This window comes from Solea solea, chromosome 3 (assembly GCF_958295425.1).
Source record: "Solea solea chromosome 3, fSolSol10.1, whole genome shotgun sequence".
In the NCBI taxonomy this organism is placed as follows: Eukaryota; Metazoa; Chordata; class Actinopteri; order Pleuronectiformes; family Soleidae; genus Solea; species Solea solea.
Window position 1 is genome coordinate 13,537,485 of NC_081136.1, and position 17,726 is coordinate 13,555,210.

Consider the following 17,726-nt stretch of genomic DNA (forward strand, 5'->3'; position numbering starts at 1 on the left):
TGCGAACCCAGTTCTTTTTGCTGCAAAGGCAAGAGTGCTAACCACTACACCAACCGTGTGACCCTAAATAAATATCTACCTTATTAATTCTGATGCTCCAGTACCCAAGCTGTTCAACAAAATGATTTACTGTCATGTTCAGTTGGACAGGTTCTGTTCTTTATAACAAATGTGCCCACATGAACTTCTTTATCAGTGAGGCTGGAAGTGAAAAGAGCTCCAACCATATCATCGGAAGATAATTGATTGATAATGAGCTGCACATGTGGCTGTATCTCCTGAGCACCGCTGATTGGTGGCTGCATGAACTGACCTATAAAAGCTGGTTAAGGAGACACTAGTGTGAACAGATGGTGCTGGTGTGACCAGGACCTAGCAGGGAAATACTGTAGAGTCACTTTTTGTTGTCTTGGTCAGCAAGTGTAGTTTGTTAGCAGTTGTGCTAACTTTAGACACTGCCAACACACGAGGGATTATGGCTCTTGGGTTTTGCTTTGGGTGAGGTGTTTTAGTTTGATTTTTCAAAAGGAGTTTGTCACCATATTGTCTGTGTCTTATACTTGTTTCTGTTTTACAGATGGGCTTTGCTCCTCTCTGTGTGGTCATGTGTGAAATGTGATCAGATTCCCGAAGGTAAGATTTTAAATATTTGCTTTTAAGACCCATAATAAAAATTTAGCCCAGTTTGAGCATTTGTTTGATCATACAGGAGTTCATCGTATGGAGTGTCATGATCGCCATTTCATGATAGCTGTTGATCTCTCCTTCACTGGAGAGGTACCTAGCTTTGAGGCTGTTGGTGAGTCCCAAGAATTTGAGCATCAAATCCATCAGTGTTGCATGAAAGTGGAGTTCATTATTTGACTAGTGCTGGGACGCTTCGCCATGTCTTGTTAATCTGGTTTTCTTCAGATGGAACAGGCGTGTACCCCATCACAGAGCAGTATGCAGCCGAGTGTGGCTACACTCTCCGTGTTCTCCCTCTACAAGGCCATGTGGAACTCCGAGCCTCTTACTTCGGCTGTCACACTGACAACAAAGTACCTACTAGTTTCATATCTACATATTGTCGAAATGCAAAGCAGTGGGACACAGCTGTTGGTGACTGGTCTTCTTGGACTTTCTCTCTGTCTCTTAGGATGAATTGTTCACTTTCAACTTCAACCTGCTTTTAGTACGTCATGGAGAGGTGGTCACCTATACCATGAGCAAGACCTGTTCACTCTCTCTGCCCTGGTCTCCCAGAGAGATAATGTGTGAAGTCAACTACATGGAAGTAAGCTCAGTTTCACCTCATGATAAAACTCTGAGATCAGTTTCAGGTGATGCTTAACTGTGGTTTCTGCTCAGGTATCTGTGAGGAGTGAAGTCACATGTCCATCTGCAACAACGGAAGACTCGAATGCTTCTCTAAAACCTGTATGTTGTAACATTAGTACCACTGAGCTTGAACAGGCAGGTAAAGTGCCTTTTTTCTTTTCAGAAAAGTGTTCTCCTTCCCCAGGCATATGCTGCATCTGCCTCAGACTGGCAGGTTAGGTTTCAGAGAGAGGAGCAGTTGATTCCCATGAACCTTTCTGAAGCTCGTAAGCAGGGCTACGTGTTTTCCCTGACCGAAGGAAGGCTTGTATTTCGTACACCGTATGGACAACCGGACTCATTTAGCAAGGAGGTAACTCAATGCAGTTGTGTGGTGCAAGCATTTAGTTCAAATCAGGATTTGAGTTGAATCTCTCTGCAGGTGAATGGTGTTCCTGTAGAGGTGGTCCATGCAATTGTGTTCTCCAGACAAAGCTGGGTTGTCCTCGTGGTTGACCTTGTCGCTGCCTGCTCCATGTGTGAGTATTGTAATCTTCTCTAGCCAATATTTACAAATAAGTTTGACATGTCACACTTCTGTTTTAAAAACAGATGAAGAAGCATATGACGGTGGTTACATAGTATGGAAAACCCCTGAGCTGCTGCACCCATTGGTGTCAGATATACACGACACACAGGTCAACATTGGTGTCAATGGTGAACTTGTGGAGCCGCCAGTGGCAGAGGAGCGAGGCTACGTTATTGAGAAGCACAATGCTGCAGTTGAGATCCACATCCCTTATAATGCCGAAGGAGGACACAAGAAGGTATGGAAGTAGGCAAAATTCTTTATGGTCTTCATTCAGACTGGATGTTAACGCTAGTATCTTGCAGAGCCTTGTGATTGGCGACCTGTACGAGTACTACATCTTTGAACTTTATTTGGAGCAAATCTCGGTGGATGACGATCACGTTGACACCAGGCTACGCTTTCACAGGACACTTGCCACTCCTCTGCTTCCACATCCTGTTTTTACTGAGAACCGTGAGTTTCCTGTAAACCCCTGTTTGTATTGATGTGGACATAATCTGATTGGCTCTTGATTTCAGGAACAATTCATGATGAACATGTGTTCACCGTCTACCTGGGAGATGTCCCCGAGGATGTTGAGCTGACTGCTGTGGAGTTGAATGGACACACATTCACAGCTCCGTTTACAAGCGGCTACAACGTCGCTAAAGTTGCTCACCCCAACAACACCCATGGCTACACTCTGACGGTGCCCTTCAATGACCCTGTTGTGGTACAGCAGGTAGAAGATATTTATTTGTCCTTGACTGTAGTGTTGAGATGCTGTAGACCACATGAGGTCAGTAATTACATCTTTTCTTTCCTAGTTCTCCAAAGAAGATGCAGCTCTGAAGCACGTGCTGGTCGTCAACTACACACTGACGGTTCTGCCTGATAATGGGCCTTACTACCACCAGACGTCAGTCGTGGCACTAACTGATGCCTGTAAGTCACAACTCATATTTCACCGTCTGCAACATTGAGCAGAGATTAATTCTACTGTATCAACAGCTCCTCCAGAGTTTGAGGCCGTCTGCTCAGAGTTTGGCATCGGCTTCAAACTGGACCATCGGCCTTATGACTACCTGTGGTACGTTGGTATCGGTTCAGACCGGCTGACACCAGAGCTGGCAGCTCAGCACAACTACAGCATGAGCAATGACAGCCAGAGTTTATTGCTCGGTGTACCACTCTACACTCATGGATATGAATACAAGGTAGAATGATGACAATGTGTAACTCCTGTACCGCACTGTGCCAGTTGTGCTGAACATGACCAAGCTTGTTTTGCAGGACATTTCTTTGAAGGGATTTCTTGGCACATTTGAGATCCTTGTAAGGGATCATGAAACATCACAGGTCCAGAGATCAATCATCAAGACTTGTCCTTTCACTCCCACAGAGTTCATCAGTAAGTAGAATCCAGTTCTTCTTGGAGTGGGAGGGGTCTCTGTTGGTTGAATGATGTGTTTTAAAATGCAACTCTCTGCAGTGTGTTTGACTGACGGCAGCATGACTGTTGTGGCTGACTTATCTTCGTCCATACCACGTGGTGAGATCCCTGCCAGGAGCAACCTGGTCAACAAATACTGTGGCCCCAAAGAAGTAGATGACACCAGGGCTCTCTTCACATTCCCACTCAACAGCTGTGGATCCACAGTCAAAGTCAGTTCGATTACTACACCACTCAGTCTTCAAAATTGCATTTAAATGTTCTGCACTAACCTTTAGCCTTTAATTCTTTTAGCTTGGCAAGGACTCTGTGACCTACGAAAATGAGATCTTCTTCAGCAAGAAGTTTCAATCGGATTCCAGCAACGTTGAAGCAGGGTATAAATCTTCAACTGCAGTTCTGTCTCCTGGCTGAACTATGAGTGATGGCAAAACTGTCTGTTCTACAGGGTCAAACTGCAGTGTACATATCTTCTGTCTGGGCTCCATCGGCTCTTCTCGGTGTACAAGTTTGAGTCTGACACAGTTGGCCTTGGACACATTGTACATTCTGCACACTCGAATGAAGGTGGGTGGCTCTCTTGTTGCACTGCATTAATCCAATGACTGAACATGTAGTTTACTGATCTGTTCATTTTTGCTGTACAGTAGAGCTACAGAAACCCATGGCGTTCACTGCAGTGCTTCAAACACCGCTGCCTCCTACCAGACGACAGACAAGACCTGCTTTAGGAAAACCTGCTTACCGTCCTAATCTGTACAAAGTCTTCAAATTTTTGTTGGCCAAAGGTTAGTTGTGGTTTGTTTTTTGTTTTTCTCCAAATATGACTTGTAAGTGTTTAATGTTTAATTCTGTTCTCAGGAGCCAGAGGACCAACACAAACCTAGTGCATTTTGGTTGAATGATTTCTTTTTATGAATAAAATATATCCTTAAATGCTGTATGTGGAATGGAACTTTATATTTAATGTGGGGATCCACGTGATAAGGTTTGCGTACACGATCATTCAAATTGAGATTAAAGATACAGTTATTCTACAATGCGAGACGCGTCAAAGCTCCAATATAACAGCAAGTATGGTGTCTTTACTTTTCGAGTATAAAGTTCGAGTATAAAGTTGTAGTCAATGTGCTTTTTTTTTTTTTTTTTTTTTTTTTTTATTATAAAAAGCAAGGCAATTGCCAAAATGAAGAGAGAAACAAGACACTCTGAGTAACCCATCTTTCAAATACCGATTCTGCTGGGGGGGGGGGGGAAATTTAATATCAAATAGAGTAAATGTTTTCTTTTTCCCAAAAGTCATGGAAAAAATTTAATTCTTAGAATAAACCTGATGTACAGTATGACATTCAGATTCTAGATTTATCCTAGAAACTAAACAAACTAAAGTCAAATGGGGGAGAAAAAAGCTAAATCAAACAACTTTTATGAGAATGGCCCCAAGTCAAACTACTTGCATGGAGAATACACAAACAGGCTGAGAGGTTTATACATAAAATGAAGGATCCCCAGACCAAAAAGACACATCACAAACTGGAAGATGTATAACACCTTACTACACAAAAAATACTACAAAGTTGTACACTCAACCTCCATGTACAAAGAACATGGGATCATCAAAATATTCCTTTACATATAAATACATACACATCATGTAATGTCACACTATTGTGCATACACAATCCATTTTTTCCAGCATTTGGTACATTTCTCCAACTGAAGTCTTAAAACAAATGTAAGTCTCTCCATACAGTAAATTTCTTGAATGATCCCGAGCCAATGTTGGCGGATCTAGTTGCAACCATTTCCTGGTTATAGCTTTCCTACTACTTGCTAAGAGAATCTCCAATAAGTATTTGTCCTTGTGTAGGACTGTTTCCAGAATTTTACCAAGATAAAAAGTAACAAAAGAGAAATCTAAATTCACCCCTATTTTATTCACCTCGGTTGACACCTTCCTCCAGAATGACTGGATTTTCAGACAAGCCCAAAAAACATGAAAGTGGTTAGCCATAGAGGTTCTACATGGCCTCCAACAGATGCCTCGGCTCGGTGTGGCTGTTTGCAGTGCTGTTACTTTAGGAGTTATGAAACATCTCACTACATTCTTCCAGCCGAACTGTCTTAACTATCTTGAGTTTGCTTGTGTCTCACATATTTCAAACCAGATCTCTTCTGATATTTGGGTTTCTGACTCCCTCTCCCGTTTCTGTTTAATGTACATCGTAGAGTGATTTTCAGAGGCTTATATACTTGTATATATTCTTGAGACCACATTTTTATGGTCTCTTTTTTTGTATGCATCATGAAATATAGAAATCAAATTGTATTCCTTCTCTATTTGTAATGTTTTATTATAATAGTCTCTGGCTTGCAGGTATCTATGGAAGTCCTGCTTTTCCAGTCCAAATGTGTCTGAAATTAACTCGTAACTCTGAAAATGACCGTTTGAGATGAGAGCAAAAAGACTCGTTTAAAGCCCCCCATCCAATCTAGCAGGTTCAAATTCTGAATCATATGCTACCCAGTTCAAGACTCTAGCCTGTTTCTCCATTTGTAACCTCAAAACCTTAAACTACATGTGTCAAAGTGGTGGCCCGGGGGCCACATGTGGCCCTCCAATCGATTACATGCAGCTCGCCCACCACTGTGCAGGTACACAGCAAAATAGAACCCAGGAAATAACAGAACAAGGCGATGTCGAGACTGAAGACTAAAATGCCAGGCGCCGACGGCTATCACTCTGAGTGGTACAGAATGAGTAGAGAGACAATACCAATACTGAAAGAATGTTTTAACTATGTCCTTGCAGGTGGGGAGACTCTGGTCCTGCAGACAACCAGTCATTTCTGTAATTGGGTAAGGACAAGACTGAATGTGCTTCCTACAGACCCAATGAGTGGCCTTCAGTGGGCAAGGCCTTCTAGGTTAGTTTAGATTTTTCCTTTAGTTAACTTTGTTTTTAAAATTAGTTTTAATAGTTGCAAGATTCAGAAAGGTCAAGTATTCAGTCATAATAAAACGCAATAACCATCCCTGAGCCAAATCTAAGTCAAGAAATTCATACAGTGTGCAATACTGCTGAGGTTAAATGCAGTTAGTGTACCAGGTAAAAATCAGCCTACAGACTGAAGACACATGAACATATGCAATCTTACAGGAAACAATGTACCCCCATTAGACACGTCACATTGCTGGTGAGGCAGGTGTCTCAGTGAGACTAATCTAAGGAAACAGGGAGCAGAATAGACTAGAAGTTTGACTCACCTAAATGAACCAACTTAACTAGATAATGTTATGTTTAACTTGCATAGCCCTTGGTCCCACATTGTAAAACATTTTTTATAAATGAGAAGGCCGTCTCAAATGCCTCAAAATTGCCAGAACCATGGGAATGTGTCCATCCTTGCTGTGCAGTGACCTTGGTCACTGCAAGCCAAACAGTTTGCCTTCAGACTGGAGAGAGTGTGAATGTCTTATCCAAATTAAACAGTGGGTCTAGGTTCTGAGAACACAACCAGTTGTGCAGTGCACATGACGGCATTTAACAGTTGTAGTCTTTCAGTAACATGGAGGTGGTTCAGCATTTTCAGCTGCCTACATCAGCCCATCTAAGGCACTTGCTTTCAAATTTCAGCATTACAAAACATTAGCCACCTCCCCCCATTGGCCATTTAGTGAATCAGAACTTGGTTTCGTTCACTGGATAAAGTGCATTTAGAAAAAAGTATTGTCTGTCTTAAAGGAATCCCTCCTGTGGCACTTCCTCACCCAATGCAAGGGTCTGCAAAGTGCTTATATAAACTTATACAAGCACATTAAGTCACTTTAACCCAAGAAACTCTTCACTTCTCATCCCATTTTGCTTTGGCCATCATTAACAGTTGATTGTTATGCAGCACAAGCTCAACACTTCAAACATGATCCGGATAAGTTTTATACACCAGTTTATTCACATTTAAAATTCAAACATCTTTAAAATATGTTCACTTTGCTTTTTGAAGATCCTACAGCTCCTGTAAAAGAGAAGGGGGATTTTACAGGGGTCTTGCTGTCAATTTGACCAGTTTTTAAATATACTGACCTTTCTTTATGTAATTGAAGAACTTGATCTGCTGACCAGGAAGACGGTAAGCTGGTCTTGAACGTCTGGTAGGAGGCAGCGGTGTTTGAAGCACTGCAGTGAACGCCATGGGTTCCTGTAGCGCTACTGTACAGCAACAATGAACAGATCAGTAAACTACATGTTCAGTCATTGGATTAATGCAGTGCAACAAGAGAGCCACCTACCTTCAGTCGAGTGTGCAGAATGTACAACGTGTCCAAGGCCAACCGTGTCAGATTCAAACTTGTACACCGAGAAGAGCCGATGGAGCCCAGACAGAAGATATGTACACTGCAGTTTGACCCTGTAGAACAGACAGTTTTGCCATCACTCATAGTTCAGTCAGGAGACAAAGAACTGCGGTTGAAGATTTATACCCTGCTTCAACGTTGCTGGAATCCGATTGAAACTTCTTGCTGAAGAAGATCTCATTTTCGTAGGTCACAGAGTCCTTGCCAAGCTGAAATAATTAAAAGGCTAAAGGTTAGTGCAGAACATTTAAATGCAATTTTGAAGACTGAGTGGTGTAACGATCAAACCGACTTTGACTGTGGATCCACAGCTGTTGAGTGGGAATGTGAAGAGAGCCCTGGTGTCATCTACTTCTTTGGGGCCACAGTATTTGTTGACCAGGTTGCTCCTGGCAGGGATCTCACCACGTGGTATGGACGAAGATAAGTCAGCCACAACAGTCATGCTGCCGTCAGTCAAACACACTGCAGAGAGTTGCATTTTAAAAACACATTCAACCAACAGAGACCCCTCCCACTCCAAGAAGAACTGGATTCTACTTACTGATGAACTCTGTGGGAGTGAAAGGACAAGTCTTGATGATTGATCTCTGGACCTGTGATGTTTCATGATCCCTTACAAGGATCTCAAATGTGCCAAGAAATCCCTTCAAAGAAATGTCCTGCAAAACAAGCTTGGTCATGTTCAGCACAACTGGCACAGTGCGGTACAGGAGTTACACATTGTCATCATTCTACCTTGTATTCATATCCATGAGTGTAGAGTGGTACACTGAGCAATAAACTCTGGCTGTCATTGCTCATGCTGTAGTTGTGCTGAGCTGCCAGCTCTGGTGTCAGCCGGTCTGAACCGATACCAACGTACCACAGGTAGTCATAAGGCCGATGGTCCAGTTTGAAGCTGATGCCAAACTCTGAGCAGACGGCCTCAAACTCTGGAGGAGCTGTTGATACAGTAGAATTAATCTCTGCTCAATGTTGCAGACGGTGAAATATGAGTTGTGACTTACAGGCATCAGTTAGTGCCACGACTGACGTCTGGTGGTAGTAAGGCCCATTATCAGGCAGAACCGTCAGTGTGTAGTTGACGACCAGCACGTGCTTCAGAGCTGCATCTTCTTTGGAGAACTAGGAAAGAAAAGATGTAATTACTGACCTCATGTGGTCTACAGCATCTCAACACTACAGTCAAGGACAAATAAATATCTTCTACCTGCTGTACGACAACAGGGTCATTGAAGGGCACCGTCAGAGTGTAGCCATGGGTGTTGTTGGGGTGAGCAACTTTTGCGACGTTGTAGCCGCTTGTAAACGGAGCTGTGAATGTGTGTCCATTCAACTCCACAGCAGTCAGCTCAACATCCTCGGGGACATCTCCCAGGTAGACAGTGAACACATGTTCATCATGAATTGTTCCTGAAATCAAGAGCCAATCAGATTATGTCCGCATCAATACAAGCAGGGGTTTACAGGAAACTCACGGTTCTCAGTAAAAACAGGATGTGGAAGCAGAGGAGTGGCAAGTGTCCTGTGAAAGCGTAGCCTGGTGTCAACGTGATCGTCATCCACCAAGATTTGCTCCAGATAAAGTTCAAAGATGTAGTACTCGTACAGGCCGCCAATCACAAGGCTCTGCAAGATACTAGTGTTAACATCCAGTCTGAATGAAGACCATAAACAATCTTGCTTACTTCCATACCTTCTTGTGTCCGCCTTCAGCATCATAAGGGATGCGGATCTCAACTGTAGCATTGTGCGTCTCAATAAAGTAGCCTCGCTCCTCCACTGGCTGCTCCACAAGTTCACCATTGACACCAATGTTGACCTGTGTGTTGTCATGCACTTCCGACACCAGGGGGTTCAGCAACTCTGGGGTTTTCCATACCATGTATCCACCATCATATGATCCTTCATCTGATTTTACAAGAGAACAGTATTACTTGTTTGTAAATCTAAGATTAACTATAGTACATTACATTACTCACACACAGAGCAGGCAGCTACAAGGTCAACCAAGAGGACAACCCAGCTTTGTCTGGAGAACAAAGTTGCATGGACCACCTCTACAGGAACATCATTCACCTGGACGGAGATTAAAACATAGAACCATATAAAATTACAAGACGGGCATTGCAGTTCTATTGAACTCAAAAAAAAGAAAAAAAAAAATTGATTTACCTCCACGGTGAATGAGTCAGGTTGCCCATATGGTGTACGAAAAACAAGTCTTCTCTCTGTCAGGTCAAACGCATAACCCCGTTTGCGAGCATCTGAGAGGTTCATGGGCATTAACTGCTCCTCCCCTCTCTGAAAGATCACCTGCCAGTCTGAGGTGGCCAAGGTATAAGCCTAGACAGAACATTTAAAGTGCTACAATGTTTTAAAACCCACTATAAAAACCGCCAAGGCCCACATGTACCAGGAGGTGAGGACAACATACAGTTTGGACAGCGGCATTCCAGTCATCTTGCTTCGTCCCTGTTGGACACGTCACATCACTCCTCACAGACACCTAGTGAAGACTCAGGGTTTAAGAAGCAGCTGAAATGGTTTCCATATGAATGTATAAGATTAGACCAGGCTTACTTCCATGTAGTTCATCTCACAGGTCACTTCTTTTGGTGACCAGGGCAGAGTGGGAGAACAGGTCTTGTTCAAAGCATAAGTGACCTCCTTTCCATCATGGTTCGCTAATAAGTTGAAGTGGAATTTGAACACTTCGTCATCCTAGAAGGCAGTAGGAAATGGCGTGAAGACACAAGACACTTTATATATGGAAACATGTACAAAATTTGCCATGTGGGCTTACTTTGTTGTCAGTGTGACAGCTAAAGTAAGAGGCCCTGAGCTCCACATGGCCTTGCAGAGGGAGAACACTGACACTGTAACCACACACAGCTGCATACTGCTCTGTGATGGGGTACACGCCTGTTCCATCTGGAAGGAAACAGGCAAAATTAAGCATTTGTTATTGGGCTGCAACTAATTCTCATTAATTCAAAGTGCATAAGTCATTTCATCCATACAAAGGTCTTACAAGACACCTGCTGCAAGTGAAGGATTGCATGACTCACCAACAGCCTCAAAATGAGGTTCATTCCCAGTGAGGGAGAGATCAACGTCTATCATGAAAAAACGGTCACGGCACTCCATGTGATGAAGTTCTGTATACAACAAAGTTATTATAGTTAATGAAAAACTGAAATAAAACTACGAGTTTAAAAAAAAAAAAAAAATTATATATATATTATTTTAAGTACTTGAGTCAAAATACAAATGAAAAATCCAAGATTATAACCTTGGTATCCAAACCAGGTGTCTTTTTTTTTTTTTTTTTTACATAAATATAGAGTTTTTATTTTAGACTTTAGTTCTTACCATTGGTAATCTGACCACATTTTGTAGACAGACACACAGACAGGAGCAGAGCTAACCTGTAAGAAAAACACCATGTTTAAGTCATAAAGAAATGCCTCGTATTTGACGAACGTATAAAACGCAAATATAGCACCTTACCCAAGGCTAAACCCAAAAGCCATAATCTCTGATAGATTTGCAGTGTCTAAAGCTAGCACCGCTGCTAACAAACTACACCTGCTAACCAGCACAAACAGAAGTTGATAGATTGTAGTCACACTGACGTCATGCTGTTGGTGTCTTCCTCACCAGTTTTTATAGGTAAATTCATGCAGCTACCAATCAGGGGTTCCCAGGAGATGCAGTCACATGTGCAGCTCGTTATCAATCACGCTAATCATCTTCAGCTGACGGGGTGAGAGGTCAACTCACTTCTAACCTCATGTGGGAAGAAAAGGTCTCATAAAAGCTGGTACAGCAGACACATGTGGATACAACCAGCGATTTGTTCACTTTAGGCCGAGGCAGGTGTAGTTTGTTAGCAGCTCAGCTAGCTAGCTTTAGACACTGTTAACACATTAAAGTGACAATGGCCCTTGGGTTTTGTTTTGGGTATGTTTGCTTCATCAACAGATGTGTGTGCATCGCTTGTGTTTATTCTGCTTGTAATTGCCTTGTCTCTTCCAGCATAGTTCTTTTCCTGTCTGCGTGGCTGCCTGTAGATACTGCTCATATTCCTGAAGGTAATTGTTAGTTTTTATAGGTTTACAAGAACTGGTATGTTCCCATCAAGAGCTCAGGTTGTTTGTTCAAACAGGAGTTCATCATATGGAGTGCCGTGATGGCTTTTTCATGGTAGCTGTTGATCTAAACTTCACTGGAGAGGAACCTCGCTTTGAGGCTGTTGGTGAGTCTTGCATTGCCCACTCTATTAGGTACACCTGTTAAACTGCTTGTATATGCAAACCATAACCAGGTACACTGCAGCAACACTAGGTATTTGGGCTTGTAGATGTGGTCAAGGTGACCTGCTGAAGTTGTGTGGAACGAAGAATTTAAGTGACTTTAATTGATCATGGTTATTGGTGCCAGCTTGTCTGTGTATTTTAAAAGCTGTTAGGCAAATTGTGATTTTTGTTTGTCATATAATTTATTTTGGAGTTTAATACTGCAATAGATGTGAAGTTACCTGACACCATTCAAAATATTGATTGCAAAGATCACATGGCATTGACAAAGAACTAGAGCCTCTGTGATTTTTCTAATTGCTTTTACCCTTTTGATTTTGAAAGTGATTGCTGCAGAGCTGGATCTCAAGGCACACTTTATAAAATAATATAACTGTAGAATGGTACGGTCTTAATAACTTATTCTACACTTGTGTTGCTCGGGCAGATTTTTTTTTTTAATATTTTGAAGCATGGACAAGCTTTTGTTACTTCACCCCACGGAGTGGGAGTGAAGTATTGTTTTTGGTGTCTCTGTGCTCCTGCACTTGAATAATAAGACAACAGAGGCATGTTAGAATTTGTGATAGGCTGTGATTTGAACACGCTACCTTCAGGTTTGGAGTCAGATACCATTGCACCACAGAGTCTATTACACATACAGGCCAACAGAGGCTTGTTGTGTGAATGGGGTGAAGTCTGCCATCTCTGATTGCCTTGTTTTTCAGATGTGACAGGTGTGTACCCCATCACTGCGCAGTATGCGACTGAGTGTGGCTACGCTGTCAGTGTTCTCCCTCTGCAGGCCCGTGTGAAGCTGCAAGCTTCTTACACCAGCTGTCACACTGACCACAACGTACGTGCAAATGCTTCCAAACTGTCTGTGACCCATAAAGAACCCTGCTTTGACGCGTCCTCTTCCTTCCCATGTCAGGATGACAACGTTTTCTCATTCAACTTCAACCTGATTGCAAACCACTCTGGAGAGGAGGTCATCTATACCTTCAACAAGACCTGTTCAGTCCGGTCTCCCAGAATGATTACTTGTGATAATGACTACATGGAAGTAAGTTTGACATCTTGGATATTTATATATTGCAATAGGGACATTGCACATGTAGAGGCAAGATTTTAGCTGTTTTTTTTTTTTTACTTGGTCTCACTCATGTAAATGGGGGGGGGGGGGCTTCCTGCACTGTGCTCCCCGTTTGTCCTAGCATGCTGCTTGACGGGTCCAGAGTGCATCTAAAGACTGCCACCCCCCAAACTCTGACTGCATTTTCATTTGTCGCAGTAAATGGTTTAATTATGAGTGTTATCTGACTGACCAATTTAAAAATCTGGTTTACCTTGCTGAATCACACTCATTTCAAAGAGTTGACTATAACTTCTCTTCAGGTGTCTGTGTGGAGTGACATCGCATGTCAACTTGGGACACTAAAGGAAGATGGGAGTGCTGCTGATAAAGCTGTACGTAAGCTCACGGTTTGACTATCACCAGTGTTGACTTCTGTCATCTCCAGCTGCCACGTCCTTGTGTCATTTTTAGGCCTTGGCCACCTCAGACTGGCAGGTGGTGTTTCACGGAGCAGAGGAGCAGTCGATGCCCATGAACCTCTCTGAAGCTCACAAGCAGGGCTATTTGTTTAAACTGCTGGGTAGAAGGCTTGTGTTGCAAACGCCGTATGGACAACCTCACTCATTCCGCATGGAGGTGAATCACGGTTTAAAATGTCGAGGTGTTTAGTTCAAGGCACTTAAATTTGAACTGTTTCTCTTCAGGTGAACGATGTTCCAGTGGAAGTGGTTCATGCGACTCTGTTGTTCTCCAGACAACGCTGGGTTGTCCTCACGATCGACCTTGTGACTGCCTGCTCTGTGTGTCAGTATTACAATGTTTGATCCTTTACCATACCACTAACCAGTTGTCTCTGCACTGTAATTATGGTTTAATAGGAAGGTAATATTATGGTTAACCTATCTCTGATATTGTCACAGTATTATCCAGGTTATAACTTGAGGATGACTATAGGCTACAATTGGCGTAATACCTTCAAATGAAAATGTTAATAATTATGTCACAAAATACCACTGTTAATGTGTTACCGGTCTTTGTTCCTCCTTTCGACCCACAAGTATATTTGTGTCCTCCACAGATGAAGTGTCATATGATGATGGATACATGGTATGGAAAACTCCTGAGGTGCTGCACCCGCTGGTGTCTGGTGTTCACGGCTCGCAGATCAACATTGGGGTTGACGGTGAACTTGTGGAGCAGACCATAGCAGAGGAGCGCGGCTACATTGTGGAGAAGCACAACGCTACAGTTGAGATCAGCATCCCCTTTAATGCTGAAGGAGGACACAGGAAGGTCAGAGTACTGATGTCACATAAATGTCTTTTGAGAGGCGATGTACACTAGACCTGGCCATAATTTAAATGAAAACGTGTCCAGATTATCTCCTGGGTGAAGGAAAATTGTCAAGAAATCTGCAGTTGCTAGTTATTCAAAAGCCATGTCCCAGTGTCCACCCCCACACAGACTCTGGGACAGCTGAAAGTCCTTATTTGACTGACTGAACGCTTCATGTTTTTTATTGTTTACTTTCTGTTGACTGTAGTGCCAAACTCTCCGTATTAGGCAACAAGTTTGACTTTGTCAAGGTGTGGAGCTTAAGGCGTTGTCCCTGTACACCTGATCTTCACACAAATGTTTTTGTGTGAAATTATAGCCTTGCAAATATGTGCCCTACAGAGTTTTGTGGATGGTGACCTCTACGAGCTGCACACCTTTAATCTCTGCTTGGAACAAACCTTGGTGGATGAAGACGATGCAGAGACCAAAGTCAGAGTTCACAGGACAATGACCACTCCTCTGCTGCCACGGCCGCTTTTTACCGACAACCGAACGGCACTTGAAGAAGGCCTCTTCACCGTCTACCTGGGAGATGTCCCCGAGGATGTTGCGCTGACTGCTGTGGAGTTGAATGGACACACATTCACGGCTCCGTTTACAAATGCAAGCGGCTACAACATCACTGAAGTTGTTCACCCCAACAACACCCATGGCTACACTCTGACGGTTCCTCTTGATGACCCTGTTGTTGTACAGCAGGTAAAGTATCTGGTCCATGACTGTAGTGTAGAGCTGAAACGATTAATCAAATTGATTACTAAATTAATCAACGACTATTTTGATAAAAGTTTTAATTTTTTAAGATTTCTGATTGTTTAAGCTTCTTAAATGTGAATATTTTCTTTGTTTTGCGCTGGATAACAAAAATCATTAAAGTTAATCATTTTGGTTTGGACAAGACATTTAAGAACATCATCATTTTCAGGTTTGACAAACACTGATCCACTTTAAAGTTTCCTGATATTCTGAACACCAATCGATTAATCGTGAAAATAATCTCTGGTTTCCTAGGCCTCCGAAGAAGATGCAGCTATGAAGAACATGCTGAACGTCAACTACACACTGATGGTTCTGCCTGATAATGGGCTTTACTACCACCAGATGTCAGTCGTGGCACTAACTGATGCCTGTAAGTCACACATTTTCTATCTATGCAATAATACGGTGTAATTCTACTGCTGCTGTTTTGTTATAAACACTATTTTTTTTTAAAGCAGTTGCATGTCACAAGCCAATTGCATTTTAACTCTTTTGGAAATGAGACTTCAGCTGTCTGTACATACCTTCACACACTTGTATTCATAGTTATAGACAAGTATAAACATGATGTTGATTCTTGATGGAGGAACTATAATACCTTCTCCTGGGCATTAATTTTACTGTATCAACAGCTCCTCCAGAGTTTGAAGCTTCCTGTTCCGAGTCTGGCATCAGCTTCAAACTAGCTCACCGGCCATTTGACTACCTGTGGTACATCAGTATCGGTTCAGACAGGCTGACACCTGAGCTGGCAGCTCAGCACAACTACACCATGAGCAACGACAGCCAGAGTCTGCTGCTCGAGGTGCCGCTCTTCACTCATGGATACGAATACAAGGTAGAATGAAGGAAAATTATAAGCGTTAACTTTTGCGCTGCATTGCAGCAGTTGTGCTGAAGGTAACCAAGCTTTTATTTTGCAGAACATTTCTTTGAAGAGATTCCTTGGCACTTTTGAGATCCTTGTGAGGGATCATGAAACATCAGGGGTCCGGAGATCAGCAGTCAAGACTTGTCCTTTCACTGCTACTGAACTTATCAGTAAGGGCGTGTAGTTGGTGAACTTCACTCTACATTGACTCGACCTGTGCTTGACTTGGTTTTTCTTGCCCCTCTACAGTGTGTTCAACTGATGGCAGGATGACTGTTGTGGCTGACTTATCTTATCTCCAACATGGAGGGATCCCAGCCAGAAGCAACCTCGTTGACATATACTGTGGACCCAAAGAAGCAGACAACACCAGTGCTCTTTTCACTTTTCCAGTCAATGGCTGTGGATCCAGAGTCATGGTAGTTTTTCTCGTTTGCCAAAATTAGAATTTTCTTTTGTCAACTTTTCCTTTAAGAATTGGCTGTGTTGAAGTCATTGGTCTTCTATTCAAACTTTTTAGCTTGTCCAGGGGAATGTGATCTATCAAAATGAGATCTTCCACAGCAAGGAGGACCTTGGTGTGAGCAAAGCAGTTCCTAACAATTCTACTGAAAGGTGAGTCTCAACACCTCAAAGTTCTTACAACAACTGTTCGAGGACTAAAAATGTTTCTCCTCAGATCCATGGCAGTAAATGAGTCCATGTCTGACAGAGTGATGGTGGAGTGTACGTATCCTCTGGCTGGGCTCCATCGCCTTTTCTCGATGTACAAGTTTGAGTCTGAAATGGCTGGTGTTGGCCGCATTGTCCACAATTGGCTGTCCGTGACAGGTGCAGTAGTTGTGTCCGTTATCAGACATAACATTTAATGGTCTTATCCTCATCAGTCGTTCGCTCATTAGATGAGTTTTTTCACCTTTCTTTTGGTTTCTGCACTTTAGAGCCACAGATCACCACCCTCAAGCCAACAACAGCTCTTCACACCACACCTACTACACCTGCAACAACAAGTACCAGAGAACCTTCAGCATTTCGACCTGCTTTCCACCCTCCCGTTCGCTACATCAAGGTTTCAGGAGTTAGAAACCTTCATACCATAAGGAGGTAAATGAGACTACTTTTTTTTTTTTTTCTTATTCCAAAGAAAATCCATTATATTTTGACATTTTTTCCACAGGACCTGGAAGAACCCCTCAAACCAAAGGGAACTTGGCTAATTAAAGGACTTTTTTTTTTAATATTTAAATTTGTAATAAATAAAGCTGTTTGGTAATTACGTTGTGTCATGTTATCAATTTTTAATGTTAGTGGTTACATTTTTAATCCTGGCCTTGGGTGTCAAGGTGCTGCCCATTAGACTGTCTGCAGTTTGACTCCATATGGTGACTCTGAGGCATGAAATGGCAAAAGCATTTAAAGTGAAGTTTACAATGACACCTTACTCGTGGAGTTACTGCTATGACAAGTCATTTTGAAACATCATGGGAATTTAACAGTTTGTGATAGAAGCGTTCACGTCAAAACAAGCAATTACCTTGCTTTGGTAAATGATTTTGCTGTGATCTATTTATCCTTAAATGTAGTCTTTCTTGGCTCATTGTTGCCCAGTGTGTGTGTGTGGCATCTAGGGGTGTACCAGACCAACCAAGAGAGAACTTCCTGCACTGCAAGATGTACAGAAGAGTATTAGGGCCACA

At 42.5% G+C, this 17,726-nt stretch overlaps 3 protein-coding genes across 6 annotated transcripts; 2 read left to right on the forward strand and 1 right to left on the reverse strand.

Moving 5' to 3' along the window:
- The first annotated feature begins 362 nt into the window (after positions 1-362).
- On the forward strand, positions 363-6,273 carry LOC131456846 (uncharacterized). 3 transcript variants are annotated; one of them, XM_058625503.1, is made up of 19 exons: positions 363-498; positions 578-633; positions 710-799; positions 913-1,040; positions 1,139-1,276; positions 1,351-1,419; positions 1,505-1,672; positions 1,742-1,838; positions 1,912-2,126; positions 2,194-2,344; positions 2,410-2,612; positions 2,698-2,815; positions 2,882-3,087; positions 3,164-3,281; positions 3,363-3,535; positions 3,618-3,700; positions 3,772-3,890; positions 3,971-4,111; positions 6,136-6,273. In XM_058625503.1, exons 1-19 carry the CDS (start codon positions 476-478, stop codon positions 6,258-6,260), a joined length of 2,421 nt encoding a protein of 806 aa, XP_058481486.1. In that variant the 5' UTR covers positions 363-475; the 3' UTR covers positions 6,261-6,273. The 3 variants fall into 3 exon arrangements, with proteins under 3 accessions (XP_058481486.1, XP_058481487.1, XP_058481488.1); XM_058625504.1 differs by having other exon boundaries at positions 3,974-4,111; XM_058625505.1 differs by lacking the exon at positions 6,136-6,273 and adding an exon at positions 4,185-4,264.
- A 984-nt stretch (positions 6,274-7,257) lies between these two features.
- On the reverse strand, positions 7,258-11,320 carry LOC131455887 (uncharacterized). Its single transcript, XM_058623745.1, has 19 exons — positions 11,196-11,320; positions 11,058-11,113; positions 10,754-10,843; positions 10,489-10,616; positions 10,266-10,406; positions 10,120-10,191; positions 9,858-10,028; positions 9,665-9,761; positions 9,379-9,593; positions 9,161-9,311; positions 8,893-9,095; positions 8,690-8,807; positions 8,418-8,623; positions 8,224-8,341; positions 7,972-8,144; positions 7,806-7,888; positions 7,614-7,732; positions 7,408-7,533; positions 7,258-7,339 (listed from the first exon to the last, which is right to left on the reverse strand). The coding sequence occupies exons 1-19, from the start codon at positions 11,216-11,218 to the stop codon at positions 7,299-7,301; spliced, it is 2,331 nt and encodes a 776-aa protein (XP_058479728.1). The 5' UTR covers positions 11,219-11,320; the 3' UTR covers positions 7,258-7,298.
- Positions 11,309-17,305, forward strand: LOC131455886 (uncharacterized). 2 transcript variants are annotated; one of them, XM_058623744.1, is made up of 18 exons: positions 11,309-11,648; positions 11,724-11,779; positions 11,854-11,943; positions 12,712-12,839; positions 12,918-13,049; positions 13,382-13,453; positions 13,533-13,697; positions 13,766-13,865; positions 14,140-14,354; positions 14,739-15,098; positions 15,411-15,528; positions 15,791-15,996; positions 16,082-16,199; positions 16,279-16,448; positions 16,550-16,644; positions 16,709-16,860; positions 16,971-17,133; positions 17,207-17,305. In XM_058623744.1, the coding sequence occupies exons 1-18, from the start codon at positions 11,626-11,628 to the stop codon at positions 17,244-17,246; spliced, it is 2,403 nt and encodes an 800-aa protein (XP_058479727.1). In that variant the 5' UTR covers positions 11,309-11,625; the 3' UTR covers positions 17,247-17,305. The 2 variants fall into 2 exon arrangements, with proteins under 2 accessions (XP_058479727.1, XP_058479725.1); XM_058623742.1 differs by having other exon boundaries at positions 11,310-11,779.
- Positions 17,306-17,726: the final 421 nt, after the last annotated feature.